Source organism: Equus quagga, chromosome 7, assembly GCF_021613505.1.
Source record: "Equus quagga isolate Etosha38 chromosome 7, UCLA_HA_Equagga_1.0, whole genome shotgun sequence".
NCBI lineage: Eukaryota > Metazoa > Chordata > Mammalia > Perissodactyla > Equidae > Equus > Equus quagga.
The window spans coordinates 127,585,183-127,603,445 of NC_060273.1; the positions used below are offsets into that span (position 1 = coordinate 127,585,183).

Sequence of the window (18,263 nt, forward strand, 5' to 3'; positions counted from 1 at the left end):
AAAAAGCCAGCTAATTAGCACTTCTCATAGAAAGGAACACCAAGAACATGGAGGCTGTGAGGCAGAAGTTGTCCTGAGGACATGAAAGGCAGCTTCTTAGTGAAACTATCAAGCTTCATCGTGTGTGTGTGTGTGTGTGTGTGTGTGTGTGTGTGTGTGTGCGCGCGTGCATGCATGTTTAACAGGGCTTTCTTAATTGCTCACATTTCTTCACTGAATCCTGAATTTTGTTGTCCTTTTTCTTTACAGAAACATAATGCTTATCCCAAGTGTATGCTCCTTTTGGTGACATGCAGCTTTAACAAAGATTAATTCATTGTCAATTGGACAAAGAAATCAAAATTAACTAAAATGACACACAGATGAGCAAGTTCAAGCAGGAAACCAAAGAAATGGTATTTAGAATGAAATAGATGTCACTTCAAATTATCAAGTTAATATTCTAACATTTAGAAAAGTAAAAAGGTACTACAGCATTTTTTAAGGTAAAAGCATTTGCAAATTTTCATTCACCAAATTTCCCTGCCAATCAGTACCTTCCATGAGTGGATGAAATATAAATAAATAAACACACATCTACCCTGTCCAGTGAATATGGAATGGCACAATAAATCCATACACTTTTGGATAAAAATAAATATCAACAATATTCAGAAGAATGTATAATTTTTCAAAAATAAAGGAAACTGGGAGCAAGGCCTGGGTATCAGTTTCCAGACCACCTGTGCACCTCGGACTCCTGTGTGAGAATTGGTGCACAAGCAGATGCCTCGTCCCACCCTGGATTCCCATGCAGTGGGTCTGAGGTGGGGCTCCTGGTGCTTTGGTTTAACAAACCACACAGGTAATTCAGGCACAGCCACTTTTGGGAACCACTGGGCCAGAGGACAGATTGTTATAAACCAGAAGTCCTCAACCCTGGCTGTGCATTAAAATCACCTAGGAAGCTTCAAAAATGCCCAGGTCACACCCCAGACCAGTTAAACCAGAATCTCAGGAGGTGAGATGCAGGCATCAGCATTTTTTAAAGCTCCCTGGGTAATTCTATTTATAGCAGAGCCAGTGTAATAAAACTCTTAGTGATTCAGCCAAGATTAATATACAAATTATTTTCTTAAAACTTATTGGCAGTATTCTGTTGAATAGATTTTTTAAAGATAAACAGGATTCATCCGTGCGGTTTTCATTATCTAAAAAAATCAAGTTTCTAATCCAAACCCATTTTTCTATATTTTAATGTATCACAAATACAAATTTTTTTATTTTACTTTATGCTATTTCACAATTTGACATTGAAATAATCTGTAGATAATATTTACAATTTTAGAAATTTACATTAAAGAGTTAAAAATAATAAAAACATTAGGCTCAACCAGTAGGAAAGACCTCAGGGCTTGCTACGCGAAAATGTGTCAGATTAGCGTGAGCATTTCAACATCAGATGCTCCAAAAGATAAACGTAGATCTGACTTATGTGTTTTTATAGACAACATTTCCTAATTTCTTGTTGAGTGTTTTGCCTCTTAAACAAATGAAGAATTTCTCTTAGATTGAGTGTTAAAAACAACAACAAAACAAAATCAAAAGAGGAAGTTTCATCTAAGTTAGCTGAGCAGAAAGAGAACATAAATGCATGCCTATCTTTGAAAAGAAAATGAGAGAACATTCCATTAAGATTATGTAAGTCATAAAATTACTCAAGGCAGATATGAATGATTCTTTCAGATATTCACATTTAACCAATAAGTCTAAGTATCTACAAGATGTTCTGTATGCAGTGACAGGAAAGGTGTTCTAGATTAGGATGAAAATACAGAAAACATCTCAAGGAAGCAGTTAAAAATCTACATTATGATAATCGTTATTTAACTAAAGCACATGCAATTTTTTTCAAAGCTGTCATTTAGCTTTTAAAAGCACGGTGTCTAAAAGTGAAAATCCAGTAGCTCACTAAATCAATGTATGTATTTTTTAAATGGCAGCTCATTTTCTATAAAGCATCAAAATATTAAAAAGAAGGCATACAGTCATGCTATTCTCAGTTGCCACTACATTGTGCCATGTTTTATATACCTTTCATTGATTTCCTCAAACGACTTATGGGGGAACGGAAAAAAACAAAGAGAGAGAAAGAAAGAGAGAGAGAACTAATTAACAACAAACAGAAAAACCAACCTAGAGTGTTAAGATATGTCTGTTACACAATCCTGACTGCTCAGCTTCCCCTGAGGCTGTTTCTCTTGGGTGCCTTCAGCCTGGGCAGGAAGGAAATTAGCCCTCAGAAGGGGTGGGGGTGGGCGTCTGGGCAGGGTGGCAGGGGCTTTCGTTTCTAGGTCTGCTCTACTCCCTATAGTCAGCAAGGCTGGCAACAAGTTGCTTGTGCTTCTCTCTATTCATCAACAAATGGCTCAGCTTCCAGAATAGAACGCTCCAAAGCAAGAAAAATGATTTAAATTTGTTCAATGTGGGATATATACCAAAATGTAATCAGTAGTTATCTCTGGGTATACCTTCTCTGTGCTTTTCTGTATTTTCCAAATTTTCTAAAATGGATACATATTACTTCTATAAGCAGAAAAAGCATGCTTTCTTTTTCACAATTTGTTCTTCTGAAGAGAAGGAAATATTCTCATCAAACAAAGGTAAAGTTCTTCAGGAACACAAAGCACTTTACTAATGTTATACTTCACAAGAGGTTTCTAATTTTAAAATATTAGAGCTTTGCCTTAATTAAACAGAAAGCAACCGGATGATTTTCATTCTCCTTTGAGGATGCCATGTGCACCTCACCCAATTTCGTCCTGGCTGGAGGTGTCCCCAAAGGCACACCAAAAGCCTAATATTGCCCCATTTTGCCTTGCTCTATCTCCAAACTTTACCAGAGGGCTGCGAGGACTGGGGAGCTTTGAAAGGGAAGTCCGCACTCATCATAAGATGGTGCTTTCCTCCAGTTTGACAATTAGGCTTGGGACTGCCCCCAGGGAAAACATCTCTACTACCCCTGGTCAATCCTGGCTCCATGGAGAACCAATATCTTACTGAACATTCAAGGGAATTAAGAAAGCAAAGGGCTGCCTCTGTGCTGCAACTTGAGGTGCACTCCCAGGGAACCTTAGTCTACAAGGTACTTGTTTGAATTAAGGAATCTGGTCCCCAGGAAGACCCTTGTAAAAACATCAACACGCTACTTGAGAGGTATCACATTATGTCATCATTTTGCACGCTGAAAGTATGCCAAAATGTTACTCTCAGCCCCTTGACGAGGCTCTGAGGGAATGGTCCCTGTGAGAGGCTACTTCAGATTAGGGAGTGGGAGTGGAGAGGACAGGCCCAGGGGCCAGCATGAGGATGCCAGGCACTGGAAGATCAGGCTGGCGCCCAAGGGGAAAGCATGAGTAAGGTTTTCAGACTGCTTTCCCTCTCTCTTAGAAGGGGATCAATCCATTGTGACAGAACAGACAGATGATGCTGTGGCTTCACTTCCAAGTATCCTTCAGCTGGATCTGGGTGTTAAGTCTTTAAGGATTTGCTGGGCCTTTTCTGTAGGCATTGAGCATGCCCTAATAACTTTCAAATGTCAGAATTATATAAACTCCCCACAGAGATATAAATGATCTTAGGGAATACTGAAAGATGGATTTTTAAAAGTAGACTCGGGCCAGAGTGGGTGTAAGGTATGTGGACTGTTCGAATTGGTGCTTACAGCCAGGAAAACGGTCTCGTCAAGCTCCTCTGCTTCTCTCACGATGGTCTCCAGGGTGTCCTTGGCAGTGTCCATGCTCTGCAGAAAGTGGACCATCTGGTCATGCAGGAACTCCATCTTCTTTTTCTTCACTTCCTCAAAGCTCTGGGCTTTCTCATCATACTGTGCTAAAACCTTCTTCATCATTTCCTCATTCTGCTCTTCTAGCCTTTTCTCCTTTTTACTACAATTTTCCTAAAAAACAAAACAAAACACTTCTTAATGGAACAAGAAGTGTATGCCTTTTTTTTTTTTTCCAAAGAGAAACACCAACCTTTTAAAGAATTGATCCCTGGCATCCTGATAAGAGAATCACAGATTATGTGCACAGTCTGAATTTCCAACCCACCAATCCCCTTTGCCATAGTTAGCTTTGCAATAGAATTCACTGTAAGAGGATTATCATGAAAGATTTAGTTAATGAGACACATAAAAAAGATATTTGTATGGAAATCTTGCCCACCTGCGTTCCCACGTGATAAAACTTGAAAATGGCATCCCAGTGAATGGAGGTCTGTGCCCTCCAGGCAGTGGAGAGGGTTCAGTGTCATTTCTGTTGCTCCACTAAATCATAGTGTTAGGGAGGGAGCAGCCAGGATATTGGACAGGGTGCTACATTCATGAACGCTCTCCAGGGAGGCAGCCGTCCCACCACAGTGGGAGAAACTTTATTGCCCATCTGAACAATCCCAGATGCGTGGCTGTCCTCATGAGAGGGCTAGTGATCAAATGATCACAGAATTTACTTCCTAAAAGGGACGCTTTGTGGGAGGGGCACAAAAATAATTAGCAGGTGTTAACTGATCTACAACAGGAGTTAAGCAGACCTCTCCCAAGCAAACTAAGATGTGGAGCCACCCTAGTGATAGGGAAACTGGGCCCCAGCCTTCTGCATGGTCCCTCTGCCACTCCTGACTGACAGGTGAGGAGGCCTGGGCCATCTCCGCACATGGACGGAGCATGGCTACCCACTCCCTTCACTGCGAAGGGAGCAGGGGCCAGCAGCTAGGACAGTACGAACTCATCAAAGACACTGATACCATGAGAGACATTCATTTGTCCTGGGCATGGGACACTGGGCAGAGACTTAGGGCATCTCTGCAGAGCTAATCCGGTGAAAGGCAAGATGGTGGAGCAAGTAAAAACTCAGACCTGAATTCAAATCTTGGCTCGCAACTTACTGTCAACTTACTATGACCTTGGGTAACATACTTAACTCTAAGTCTCAGTTTCTTATCTATAAAATGGGAACAATAATAATAACACCTATCTTTATGGTTATTGCGAGGATTAAATTGGATAAAGCACGTAAAGCATTTGCTCTATCATAGTAAGCGTCCAATAAATGCATATGTGTTTTCAAGGGCACGTCATCCATCCTCAGACAGAAAGCAGTCTCACTGATTACACAGAGGGAAGACTCCAAGGACCTTCACTTTTAACGGAACAAAACCAACAATGGCAAACCACACATGCACACACAAAGCCCAATGCAGACCCTTTTAGCTCAGAGTCATTCACTTGTGATGCTGTGAACAAACCAGGTTAAAGAAAAAGGAATATGGTAACTTACTTCAATGGTGTTAAAAAAGGATTCTATCTCACTAACGAAGGCTTCAATCCTCAAGGACTTTTCCTGTAAGTTTTCTAGAAATTCTGCCAATTGAACCTGAAGAAAAGAAGTAAGATATCCTTAGTATATGACATTTGAGAAAAGAACTTCAACAGAGAGCTCCAATTACCCTACAAATTTAGTTTGTTTGGTAGAGATTTACTATATCACATTCACTAACAAATCAGTCTTTAAGCTTTCTTTGCTGCTTCATCTAAACTGACTATATATGATTCTGTATGATAAAGAGTTAGGAGGTTTGTGCATGAGAGTAATAGAAATGCAGCTTATTTTCTCATGCAAGAGGAAGGACTTCTTGGCAAGTTGGTGAGTTCAGAGCATACTTGTTTTAGAGAACTACGGATTTGAATTCTTTCTCCTTAGCAAGGTTTCAATTTTTATATATCGTCTTTCTTCTAAGATAGCAGACTTTTTGCTGAACTGGTACAACATATCTGAGTAGTCTCCTCACATTTGTGCCCATGGCCTCAGGTGTGCCTGGAGCACCTGACCCAAGAAGGTGATCAGGGTGTCACCAGACCAGAAGTCCGGCATACCAAATGATGGAAACTATCTACTAAAGAGACCTAAAGGTTCCCATGACCCTCAAAGGGTTAAAGTACTCACGGAGTGACAGCCAGCTAGAAAATGTATGGGTGACGGGGGAAGATGGCACCTCCTTTAGCCATAGTTATAAACCTAGCTGTAATCTACCCTGCTAAATTTAAAAAGTAACAACACAGAATAATAGAGCTTCAGTTGCCTGATTCACTATCCACAGAATGATGGAGAAATTACATTGGTGGCAGCGGCTCAGGACCTGGCCTCTGATTCCCTCCACAGCCCCTGCCTCTTCTCCACAAGCCCCCAGGCTCCAATCACACAAGCCCCACCTTTCCTTGGACTCTTTCTCACTTATGCGCCTTTTCAAATGGTATTCTCTATCTCTAGAATGTCACCCTGCCCTTGTTTGCTCGAAGAACTCTACCTTATTTAAATCTCACCCAAACTTCACCTTTTTTTGTGTGTGAGGAAGACTGGCCCTGAGCTAACATCTGTGCCAATCTTCCTCCATTTTGTATGTGGGATGCCGCCACAGCATGGCTTGATGAGTGGTGTGTAGGTGCACGCCCAGGGTCCGAACCCACAAACCCTGGGCTGCTGAAATGGAGCACATAAACTTAGCCATGATGCCACCAGGGCAGCCACCAAGCTTCACCTTTTTGACACATCTAACCCTCCCAGCCCCACTCCACCATTTCACTCACTCCCAAATTTTCATTTCTCAGAATTCTGTGCTCCAACAATGCTGATTTGGGAAGCCACAAGTCCATCTTCCTTTATTTTTGTTTTCATTCCCAATGACTGGCACTGTTCCTGACATGGAACGGGAGGTCAATAAATATCGAGAAAGAAGGAAGGGAGAGAGTGAAGGAAGACAATAAGTGACAGACAAAAGCTAAGGCCCCAACCATGGGGATAGAGTGCGGGGAGAAGCGAGGATCTGGATAATCTGGAAACGCAGCCTCAGTTCCTGAGTAACCACAGATGGCCTACTCACAAGATGCTAGAGAATTCTCAAGTCACAATTTTTTTAAATGACTTTAACTTTTAAAAAGTTGCCAACCAATCTTAATCCTCACAGTGATTTAATGAAACGAAGCAAACCTCTTTGGCTTTAATCAACTAGTTTTCTACTTTCTCATACTGTTCAGAGATCAGGAATAAAAAAATCTTTAAAATGGTTTTAAAGAAGGAGACATCATATCACCCTGCTTTAGAAATTTCTTTTAGGGTCTGGCTCGGTGGCGCAGCAATTAAGTGCACACATTCCTCTTCAGCGGCCCGGGGTTCACCGGTTCTGACCCCCAGCGCGGACGTGGCACCGCTTGGCACGCCATGCTGTGGTGGGCGTCCCACATATAAAGTAGAGGAAGATGGGCATGGAGGTGAGCTCAGGGCCAGTCTTCCTCAGCAAAAAGAGGAGGATTGGCGGCAGATGTTAGCTCAGGGCTAATCTTCCTCCGAAAAAAAAAAGAAATTTCTTTTAAATTGACAATATTTAGACAGAATTAGTTTTTAATTTCTAAAAATCATAGTGACAAACAAAACATAATTAAGAAGACTGAAGAAATCTAGTCTTCTTTCTGCTGATAGTGCCCAGCAGTCGTTAGTTAACAAAACCAAGCATCCTCAAAGAATGGGGCACCTTTCATGGGTGTTAATGCATCCCGATGCTGAGATTTCATAAAAGACATTGTTCCATTTACTCCCCCCAAACTTTACTAGGTAAAATTTCAATAAAATTTCACCCTGGAGAAATAGAATCAATATCAGACAAGTTGAGAAGCATTAATTTTCTAGGGAAAAAATGCCAAGATTCTAATATGTTATCCTATTGAATCAAAATGAGTCTGGCAGTTATCAAACAGTGGCCTCATTAAATAATCATATTGAAAATCACTACCATTAACAAGGCACTGAGCTGAACAACATAGATACACAGTCAAGAGCAGGAGCTCAGACAGACCTGGGTACAATCCCCAGTTCTGTCTTCCATGACTTGGGCAAATCATTTAAACTATCTCAGCCCATTTGGTTATCTGCAAGTTGATGACAATGGCAGGGTTGTTGTGAGGATTAAAAGATATCTTGTAAATAAAGAACTTAACAGAGAGCCTGGCATACAGGAAGTGCTCAATTCTTATTATTTGCATTTTTAGATCAGTCTGGCTACTGTATGGCAGATGGATTGAAGAGACAAGAGTGTGGATTCCAGGTAGAAGACTATTGAAAGGAAGATGGAAATCACAAAGAGTAAGCCCTTGATTTCCAATAGCATCTCTGGGGATATGGAGTATTTATGTGGACTATAAAGATATGTCTTGTGACTAACCTTTTAACACTGGGAGTCTATAGACATAGCCAGAAAGAATGCAAAGGTTTTCCATTTCTAACATCAATTTTATAAATAAAGAGGAAATATGGAGAAACCCAAAATTTTAAATGTCTTACTGTCTTGAGTATTTTATAAAACTTGCAATTAAATTGTTCAATCTAAAATAAATGTGTATTTTTAAAGAATGATATTGTAGATAATAGAAAGCAAATTGTGTTTTATGCTCAAAAGTATATTTTTTTAATTTAAAATTGTTTGGCTCTTTTGGATAATGTTATGGGCTACTGCCATAAGATAAGACCCCTCAAAGGCAGAGACCCTGTGTTATTTATCCTGGTATCCAAGACTCTAGAAAAATACCTGGCACGTAGTGTATACCCAATAAATGGTGGCCAAACTGATCTTAACTAAACGCTTAGGGAAATATGCTTAGTTTTCTTTTAGACTGACTATTATACCTAAAGATAATTGTATCAAATATCGGTCATTATTTAAATTGAGAAAATGTGAAAACAAGTTAAATTTATATGTATGATTACACACTTATATGCTTTAAATCTATTTACCTTTACAGCACTTATAGCTGTATCAAGGGATGAAACCTCATGGTCGTCATGGATGCCAAGTATCTTGTCAACAGCAGAAATTGGACTTTTGCAAGTATAGCAATATGTGTCAATCTGGGGCTTTTTCAGTTCCTTTTGTTCCTTCTCAGTTTCTAACTCTGAGGATAATTGGTCTTGTTCTGTCTTCTCTCTGCCCAGCTCTTCCTCTTCAGCAGACATACTTTGTTCCACCTCACCCACAAATTCATTTTCACTGATGTGTTCAAAGGATTCCTTTCCTTGAGAGAACACATCTTCAGGTGTGGATTCTGAATACAGTTCTTCTGATAAAGTGTCTTGAGTAACCACTTCATAATTCAGGGATGCAGCAAAGTCATACTCATCCTGAACAGGGCTATTGCGAAGCCTATCTTCACTTGGCTCAGGTGGAACCATTATTTTAGGTTCTTCTTGCAGTGTTTCTTGAACATAAGTTGCACCAGATATAAATTCTTCCTCTGGGAAGGACACTTGTACTGGGACATTCAGATTGACCTCTGGACTTGCATCTGCTGCTTCATTACTCTGACCGCTCATTTCCTCTACTCTCTCCAGGACATGATGGGTGTCTTCAAATGGAACTGCATAGCTTATCTTCTGGGTAACCACTCTGACTTCCTCAGTGACGGGAGCTTTCTTCTGCACAGCTACCTTGTCAAGGGTCTCCACAGGGCCTGCTGATGCTCCTTCCCTGTAAGCTGCTTTCTGTTCCTTTTCCAGACTCGTCTCCTCCAAAATAGTTCCAAACCTCCCCCAAATTTCCCCTTCTGCAGCTATTGGTTGGTATGAATCATCCTCACCAACTGGTTTTTCTTCCAGACCTTGGCCTTGGTCCTTTTGAGTTACAGATGTGTCATGGAGAATGTCATCTTTGAGTATATACTTCTCAAAATATATTCCTGTTCCATCATCAGTGTCAGAACTTCTGCTTGGAAACGATGCCTCAGAATTCACGCTGTCACCTTCAGAAGCTGTCTCTCCTTCCTTCTTTTTCTCTCCAACTGCTTCTTCATACAGATCCTTGTATAAAAATGCAAGTGCAGGTGGCTCCTCCAGAAGTTCAGGATTAATGGCTTTAGCAGTGGTAGGAAATAGCTGGGTTCGTGACAAAACTCCTTCCTCTGCATCAAATAAAGGCATCCCGGGTGACTTCAAGTCTGCATCTCTATTGATGCTCTTTGGAGCATCTCTGTCAGCTGATTTTTGGATATCCAAAGACTTTTGGGTCTCTGGGTGAGACAATTTGCTGTAGTCCTTTTCCATTCCATAAAAACTTTCGTCTAATTTCACCAAGTCGTATTCATGTTCTAGGGCACTTTCCTCTGAACTTTCTGGGAAAGAGACAGTTTCTTCTGTAACTTCCTTTGAGAGTTCTGCTTCAACATTTAATTTCCACGGAGCTTTCTGTTTTTCTGGGTCTGGGGAGATGTTATAATCAATCAAAGTATATTTTTCAAAATAATCCTCTTCACTGGGAGTTGTGGGCTGATTAAAGCCTAAATCATCAGTTTCTGAATCTGTGGATATCTCCTCTTTTGTGTTATGAGTTTCCTTTTGTTTACTTTCTTTCAATGATGTAACTTTTTCATCAGAATCTTCTAATTTACTCTGTAATGTTTTAGGGGAAGCAACCACCTCACTATCATCAGGAAGGGATACAGTTTTAAATGAGGCCTTCTCTTCCAAATATTCTAACTTATCTTGCATTTGTTCACTTTCCTCCTGATCAACTGAAGAAATAAATGCAGGAGCATGAATATTCAATATTTCACAGCCTTCAGAAATGATACTGAAGGCACTCTTTTGATCTTCTGAAAGTCCAGCTGGCTTACTGGTCACTGTAAATTCTTCATCTTTTACATACGTGTCTTCGGGCTCCTTGGATATTTCCCTAGCAGGAACCACTTTATCGGCACTGATTGCTGATGCACTAGTTATAAATTGAGCATAGTTGCTGCTTGCTGAAGAGCGTGGTTCCTTTACATGAGCATCTTCCACAGCTTCCAAGCGGTGCTTTGAAATAAGAACAGATTGTTTAGAAATTTCAGATGTTTGATCTTTAGATGTTTGAATAGTATGGACTGTAGGCCTATCTGGAGTCAATTCTGACCATGGCATTTCCTGTTTCTTCACTGTACTGATTTCTGGAGAAGCTCCTGAAACAAGTGTTTGTGGTCTCCCAGATGATGACAAATATGGTGGTGTTTCTAAGCTCTTTGTTTCATCAAAAGGACGATCTAAAATCCTTTCAGATTCTTTAGATGGAGATCCTTGTTTCATACTTTCTTTTGTGATGTCTATTGAACCGGCTTTTGACAGCTCTGACTCTGTGACTTGTCCCTTTTCTTCACTGTGACTCACCCTATCCCTGCTCGACTTTTCCAATACCAGATTTCCTTCCTTAGGTAAAGAATGGCCGTCTCTTTCACCACGATAAGGAAGATCCACTGGAAGGAAAGTCTTGCTTTTCTCCACCAAAACTTGACTTTCTTCTAATGGATGTGGTGGGCTTTCTGCTGCCTTTGTTTCCCTGATTTCTGGCTGAGCCTCTGAGATCCTGGTTTCCGATTTTTCAGTAATTGATGTAGTTTTAATTAATGAAAATGGTTGAGTTTCACCCAAAGAATGACTTAAAGAGACATCTGATTCTTCAGGCAGAGACCTAACTACACTCACAAAATACGGCTGAATTTCCTGCTGCTTCTTTCCTTCAGAAAATACATGTGACTGCTTCTCGTCTTCTTCTCCTTTCTCCTCCTCAATAATTTGGTGTCTTTCTTTGTGGTCTTCATTTTGATGGACTTCCTGCAGCACAGCAGCAGCTTTCCATTCTTCCAATTTAATAGGGCTAGATTCTTGTGTAATTTGTGGCTTCCCTATTTCATTATTATCTCTAAGCTCTAATGGGGTCCCCACAGTTTCTTGCTTTTCTGCCAGCACCTTCTTTTCTGCCAAGGAATATGATCTGGTTTCCAAGTTTTCTTTCTCTTCAGTTGGGCTAACAGACCTGAATTTTATTTCCTCTTCAGAAATTTTCAAGGTAGTAGGTTTTTGCATTTCTTTCTTTAGTCTGTTTTCATCAAGATCAATTAAACTACCTTTAGATTCTTCTACCGGCAAAATTATTGACTCTGGCTTCTCTGATTCCTTTGTGATATTTTCACTTGCAAAACTAGATGAAGCTGGTTTTGGCTGTTGTGGCACCTTATCCGCTGCATCAAATGAAGAAAGCAATTTTTCTTTTCGATCACTTCTTGGCTCTTCCTTAAATATAGAAATATTCCATTTAGATGGAGGAGAGATTTCTGGCTTCTGGGCTCTTTTACTATCAGTGACATGAAGAGGAACAGCACTTTTGGCTTCTTCCATAATGGATTTCTCACCCATGGGAGAATAAGACTGAATTCCAAGATGCTCCTTACTACCAGCGGAAGTAACTCCTGAGTTCAGGTCCCCCTCCTCTGAATAGTCTAGGATTTCTTTCTTCCTATAATCTTCACTAGACACCTCAAAGGTGGATTTTGGCTGTTGTAAAACTTCTACATTTGATAAAAATGTGGGTTTCTCTTTAAAGTCTTGACCTTCACCAGATTTAACTAAAGCATCTCTGGATTCTTCAGCAGTTTCCAGTTTTGCCTCTGGTAAGAGACGATCAGCTGGTTTCTCCGTTGCATTCAAGTCAGCTGGAGCTACACCTTTAGGCTCTGTCACTGCCCCTGATTCCTCTACAGATGGACTTGGCTGAGTTTCTAAATCTTCTTTTTCAGTAACTTGGTTATCTGAAGTGCTTGATCCAAAAAACCAGCGGGACATCCATGATGTGAAAGACGAAATTCTTTTCTTTCCCTTTTCCTCAGCAAGGGCTGGCTCAGCGTCCTTGGGCTGCTTAGGTGGCTTTGGTGACACCTCAGGTGACTCTGGGGGTTGATGTTCTTCATTTTCTTGGATTGAGGAGAGGGGTTTTATTTGTGTGGGTGTTTTCACTTCAGATGCTGGTTTCCCTCTCTTATTATCATCATCTACAACCTTTGACTGACCCATTTTTGATTCTTCTAGTGGCTTCTCTCCAGGTAAAGGAGATATGCTCCTGTGTGCTGCTTTTTCCTTGCCCAGTGCAGCTGCGTGTTCTGCATCTTCTGCCAGGAAATGGGCTGCTTTGGCAGGAGAGAGAATAGTTTCTGATTTGACATGTTCCACTGATGATCCAGACCCTGGTTCCTGGAGGATTATTTCAGAAGGTAGTTTGATTTCTTCCTGGCTCTCTTCTTTGCAAGGCCTAGAAAATTCTGTGTTTGCCTTCTCTGATACCAACCTTTCACTCCCCACGAAAGAAAGGATGTGCCTCACCTCTGCCTCTTTTCTCTCTACATTTCCAGCCAGAACCAAAGATTTTGGTTCGGGGGCCAGCTTTATTTCTTCAGAAGGATACGTTTTAGTTGATAGGGTCTCTACGTTACCACTGGAGGTATCAAGAGTAGATACTGGTTCTTGTAATGATAAATGAGATTCCTCAGCAGAATCTGCCAGAACCTGTTTTTTGACTTCACATGCCTGGTCTTTATCCAACAGAGCAGCCTTGGGCTGTCCTGTCATCAGATCACTGCTGCCAGAGGAACCCAGCTGCACAGATCCCACTGCTCTTTCGTCATCATGACTTGCCAAAGTGCTTTCTGGCTTTTCTAGCATCCAGTTTTCATCCTTTGAAGAAATGAGGGCCTCTTTCATTTGTGTTTCTTCCACATCTGCAGGCTCAGTTGTCATAAATGATCTTGATTCTTCCAGAGTTAAATTCTGTTCCATAAACAAAAGTTGTTTAATACCAAGATCTTGTTTATCTGCAAAAGACCTGCTTACATCAGGTAATTTCACAGCTTGATCTGAATGAAGTGCTTCTTCAGGCTTCTCTTCTTCCACAAGGAGGTCAGTAGAAGCGATCTTTGACGGTTCTGTTATACTCTGGGGTACGTGAATTGAATTTGGTTGGTTTGTTTCTTCATTTAGTTTAGTTACAATATCTCCCGCCATTTGTGCCTTCAAATTTCCTGTTGGCAGTAACAGGCTTATTTTTTGTTTTTCCCCTTTTTTAAAGTCAGCTGAATGGTTCAACTCCTCTGATAATCCTTCTAAAGAAAAAGTATGTGGCTGACGTTCTTCTGGGTTGTCTCCTTCAACTAGAGAGGTAAATGCTTCTTTTGACCCTAAGCTGACTACCTTAGCGGAGAAAGGCTTAATTTCTTGACTCTGAGGTTCCTCCCTAAGGTACGATGAAACCTCTGAAATTTCAGGCACTGTAGTTGACACATGAAGTTCCCTGTTTTCTTCTTTTCCTTCTTCTCTGCTCCTAAGTTCAGCTAAGCCCTTTTCTAAGACAGAGTCCCCTGTTTCAGTTATGGGAGATTTTATTTGTTTTGTATCTACGGATCCACTTTGCCTCCCTACACCACTAGTGAATTCTGCCTCAGCAGTTGGTAATTCTGATACTTGGTGTGGTTTGTCTTTCTTTTCAGGTTCCAAAGAGAGCTCTGCCAGAGCACGATCTTGTTTTTCTGACAGGAAACCCCCCTGTGCTGCAGGAGACATCTCCATTGCCTGTTTGTTCCTGTCATCACTGAGGGGTGGTAACATCGGAGCTAAATCGTCTGACAATAAATTTTCTGACTCGGGAGAAGAACTTGCCATTTCCTCATTTTTGCCTCGTGGAACTATATGTTTGGGTATGGGTGACATGTTTTGTGAGGAAAGAAGTTCAGTTTCTTTTTTCTTTATCTCACCACCTAGGTTGAGCAAAAGCCCATGTTCAGGCTCTGACACCTCTGAGGCAGACACAGAATTCTTCTTCTGTGATAAAACCAAATGTTCAGAGTCGAGGGCTGTAGGAAATGAAAGACCTTGTTCGTGTTCCACCCTTGCTTCCTTAGATATATCTGAATGTTGAGAAGGCAATGTTTTGGTTATTGGCAACCCGGGTTTAACTTCTTCACTTTCTGCCTTTGAGAAAATAAAATGCTCTGATCTAGAGGATATGCTTGGAGATGATTCAAATTTACTTTCCTTCTCTGCTTCCAACCCAGCTGGACGTTTGGGTGCAGCCATTTCAGTGGGAGAAGAACCAGCTTGAATTGCTGCCTTTTCTTCTTCTTTAAGAAGTGAATGCTCATCTGTAGATGTTACCACCGGTGGCAGACCACTTTCTAACTCATTCTTTCCCACTTCTGTTAAGACTAGATGTTCTATAGGGGTGCTGAGAGATAAACCTGTTAGGATTTCTCCTTTTGCTAATTTGGTTAAGCTTGAATCATGCTTAGTTAGAGACGTTGTGGTTATTGAAGAACTGGGTTCAACTTCTTTCTTTATTTCTGTTGACAAAGCTGAAAATTCTGGGGCAGGTGGTCCATGTTCAATATGCTTTTCCACTCCTGGAGAAGCTGAGTGCAGACCCTTAGGTGTCCCAATTATTTCAGAATCATGTTTCACTTCCGTTTTCACTGCTGATAAAATCTCAGGTGCAGATAAAGATGTTTCCTTTAGAGGTGAATATGGTTTTATTACTTCAGGCTCATTCTCTGACAACATTCTCTGTTCTAGTTCAGATGTCACAGTTGGAGCTAAATTGGGTTTGACATCCTTCTTTGGCTCATCTACCAAGTCAGGCACAACTGAATATTTCATCCCAGACCCTGGAACATTTGGAGGCTGAGGCTCCATTTCTTGATCCTGCGATACACGCACTGCAGCTTCTTGAGAATCGGGCACAATTTCTTCCTTACTCTTAACTTTTAACAAAGCCATCTGTTCATTTGCAGCTTTTGCAGTGAGTGATGCTTTGGGTTCTTGTTCTTTCTTAATCACATGAACTGAATCAGGTGCAACTGAATACTGAGTTGCAGGCAAAACAGGTTTGGTTTCGTCCTTTGCCATGGATGGTTGTGCAGGGAAAGAAGAAGGTGTTGCAGCCACTGATAAACTAGTCTTAATTTCTCCCTTCTCCGATTCATTGGTTAAATATGACGGAATCAAGTCTTCAGACTCAGCTTCTAATGATGCTTGCCTTATCTGCTTCTGTGCTGAAATGATATATTTCGATACAGATGCTGAAGTTGTCTGAACATCTGGCTTAATTTCCGCTTCCTCTGCTTTATTTGTTGAAGGTGGCAGACTCAAGTCTTCAGGTACAGACACCGAAGGGGAGGTTTCAGATTGTTGCTTCTCTGATGAACTGAGATGCTCAGGTACAGGTGTAGCAGCTGTTGATGCAATTTCTTCCTCATCTGCTTCTGAAAAGCCAGAATATCCTGAAGCAGATATTGCAGTTAACAGTGAATCAGGCTCAATTTCATTTTTCTTTGTTTCTGGTCTATATGGTGGGACTGAAACTTGTGATGCTGAGTCTGGAGAAAAAAGTTCAGCTTCTTCAGTGTCTTCATCAGACAAAATAGTGTGTTCAGATGGTGATGTTAAACATATTGGAGAATCACACTCAAATTCTCTTTTCTCTGTTTCCTGAGTTGCATAAGGTGGAAATGAGAATTCTGATGCAAATGCGGAGTCTGGAGAAAAAGGTCCAATGTCTTCTTGCTCTTCTTCTGAGAAATTCGTGGGTGAGGAGGCACCTTTTAGATTTAAAGGAGCTCTGTGGACCATTTCCTCCTCCTGTGATTCTGGTGTTGCATATGGTGGCACTGAGAATTCAGAAGCAGAGGTGGAAGAGGGTGTGTACCGCTCCAATTCTACTGTCTCTTCCTCTGATAGAACCACATGTTCGGATGGGGTGGCTGAGAGCAGTGGTGACTGGCATTCAGAAGTCATCTCAGTTGTGAATGGCAGGAGAGTGAGTTCAGATACAGAGGCCACATCAGGGGAATACAAGCCAATGTCTCCCCTCTCTTCTTCTGACAGAACCATGTGCTCAGAAACACCTTTTGATTTCAATGGGGACACGCCATCAGCTATTTTCTTCAGGGATTCGTGTGTTACATTTGGTGGAACTGTATGTTGGGAAGTCAGTGTTGAATCTGGTGTCAAATGCTCACTTCCTAGGTCCTCTTCTGGTAGGACAGCGTGTTCCGATGTAGCAGCTGAAGGCGGTGGTGACTGGCATTCAGAAGTCGTCTCTGTTGTGAATGGTGGGAGGGTGAGTTCAGATACAGAGGCCACATCTGGGGAATACAATCCAGTGTCTTCCTTCTCTCCTTCTGAGAAAATCATGTGCTCAGAAACACCTTTTGATTTTAATGGGAACACATCATCGATTATTTTCTTTGGCGATTCGTGAACTGCATGTTGGGAAGTCAGCGTTGCATCTGGTGTCAAATGCTCACTTCCTAAGTCTTCTCCCTCTGATAGAACTGCGTGCTCGGATGGGGTGGCTGAAAGCAGTGGTGACTGGCATTCAGAAGTCATCTCAGTTGTGTATGATAGAAAAGAGTGTTCAGAATCAGAGGCCACATCTGGGGAATACAATCCAGTGCCTTTCTTCTCTTCTTCTGACAGAATCACGCGATCAGAAACAGCTTCCAATTTTAATGGGGACGTGTGATCAATTGATGTCCTCAGTGACTCTTTTGCTGCCTGCGATGGAATTGAATATTCAGAAGGAGATGTGGAATCTGGTGTGTAATGTCCACTTTCTGAGGCCTCATCACTGGAGAGGACCATGTGTTCCGATGCACCCGCTGAAAACAGTGGGGACTGGCATTCAGAAGTCTTCTCGGTGGTGGATAGTGAGAGAGAGTGTTCAGATGCAGAGGCCGAAGCTGAGGAATAAGGTTCAAATTCCTCATTCTCCTCTTCTGACAAAACTGCAGGTTCAGATGCAGCTTTTACATTGGATGGAGAAACTGGCTCAGTTTCTTGCTTCTCTAATTCATGGTTCAAATCCTGTAGGACTGAATACTCTGATACAAAAGCAGAATCAGTAGAAACAGATTCATTTTCCTCTCCTTCTTCCTCAGACAAAGCGACACGTTCAGGTGTTGGTGTCAATAACGGTAGAATGGTCTCCTCTTTGTTCTGCTCCACTTCAGGGGCCAAACATGGTGAAAGGGGCTTCTCAGAAACTGACGGACTTTCTGGGTAATCAAGTTCTATGATTTCCTCTTCCACTACATTAGCATCTTCAGGTTCATGGGTAGCAGCTACTGGTAGAGAAGTTTCTATTTCTGCTTTCTCCAGTTTCTCTGACACTAGTGGTTCAGAAAGAGAAATGGATGGCTCAGGCACGTTTTCTTCCTTCTCTCCTTTGACATTGAGATGAGGAGGGGTCAGTTGTTCTGAAACCAGTCCTGCCCTTTCTAGCGATGTCAGGTTGAGATGAGGAGGGGTCAGTTTTTCCGAAACCTGTTCTGCTCTTTCTAGCGACGTCAGGTCGAGATGAGGAGGGATCAGTTGTTCCGAAACCGGTCCTGC

At 41.5% G+C, this 18,263-nt stretch overlaps 1 protein-coding gene across 3 annotated transcripts in view; it reads right to left on the reverse strand.

Moving 5' to 3' along the window:
* CMYA5 (cardiomyopathy associated 5) overlaps window positions 1-18,263 on the reverse strand; it is an 83,889-nt gene that overhangs the window by 32,365 nt on the left and 33,261 nt on the right. The window contains exons 3-7 of one of the 3 annotated variants that reach the window (XM_046666391.1): window positions 17,132-18,259; window positions 8,820-16,843; window positions 5,316-5,411; window positions 3,704-3,937; window positions 2,074-2,096 (exon numbers count right to left, since the gene is read on the reverse strand). In XM_046666391.1, the coding sequence (XP_046522347.1) occupies window positions 2,074-2,096; window positions 3,704-3,937; window positions 5,316-5,411; window positions 8,820-16,843; window positions 17,132-18,259 (9,505 nt within the window). Of the gene's footprint in view, window positions 1-2,073; window positions 2,097-3,703; window positions 3,938-5,315; window positions 5,412-8,819; window positions 18,260-18,263 lie in introns of all 3 variants that reach the window. The other 2 variants (XM_046666390.1, XR_006889362.1) reach the window with 2 other exon arrangements.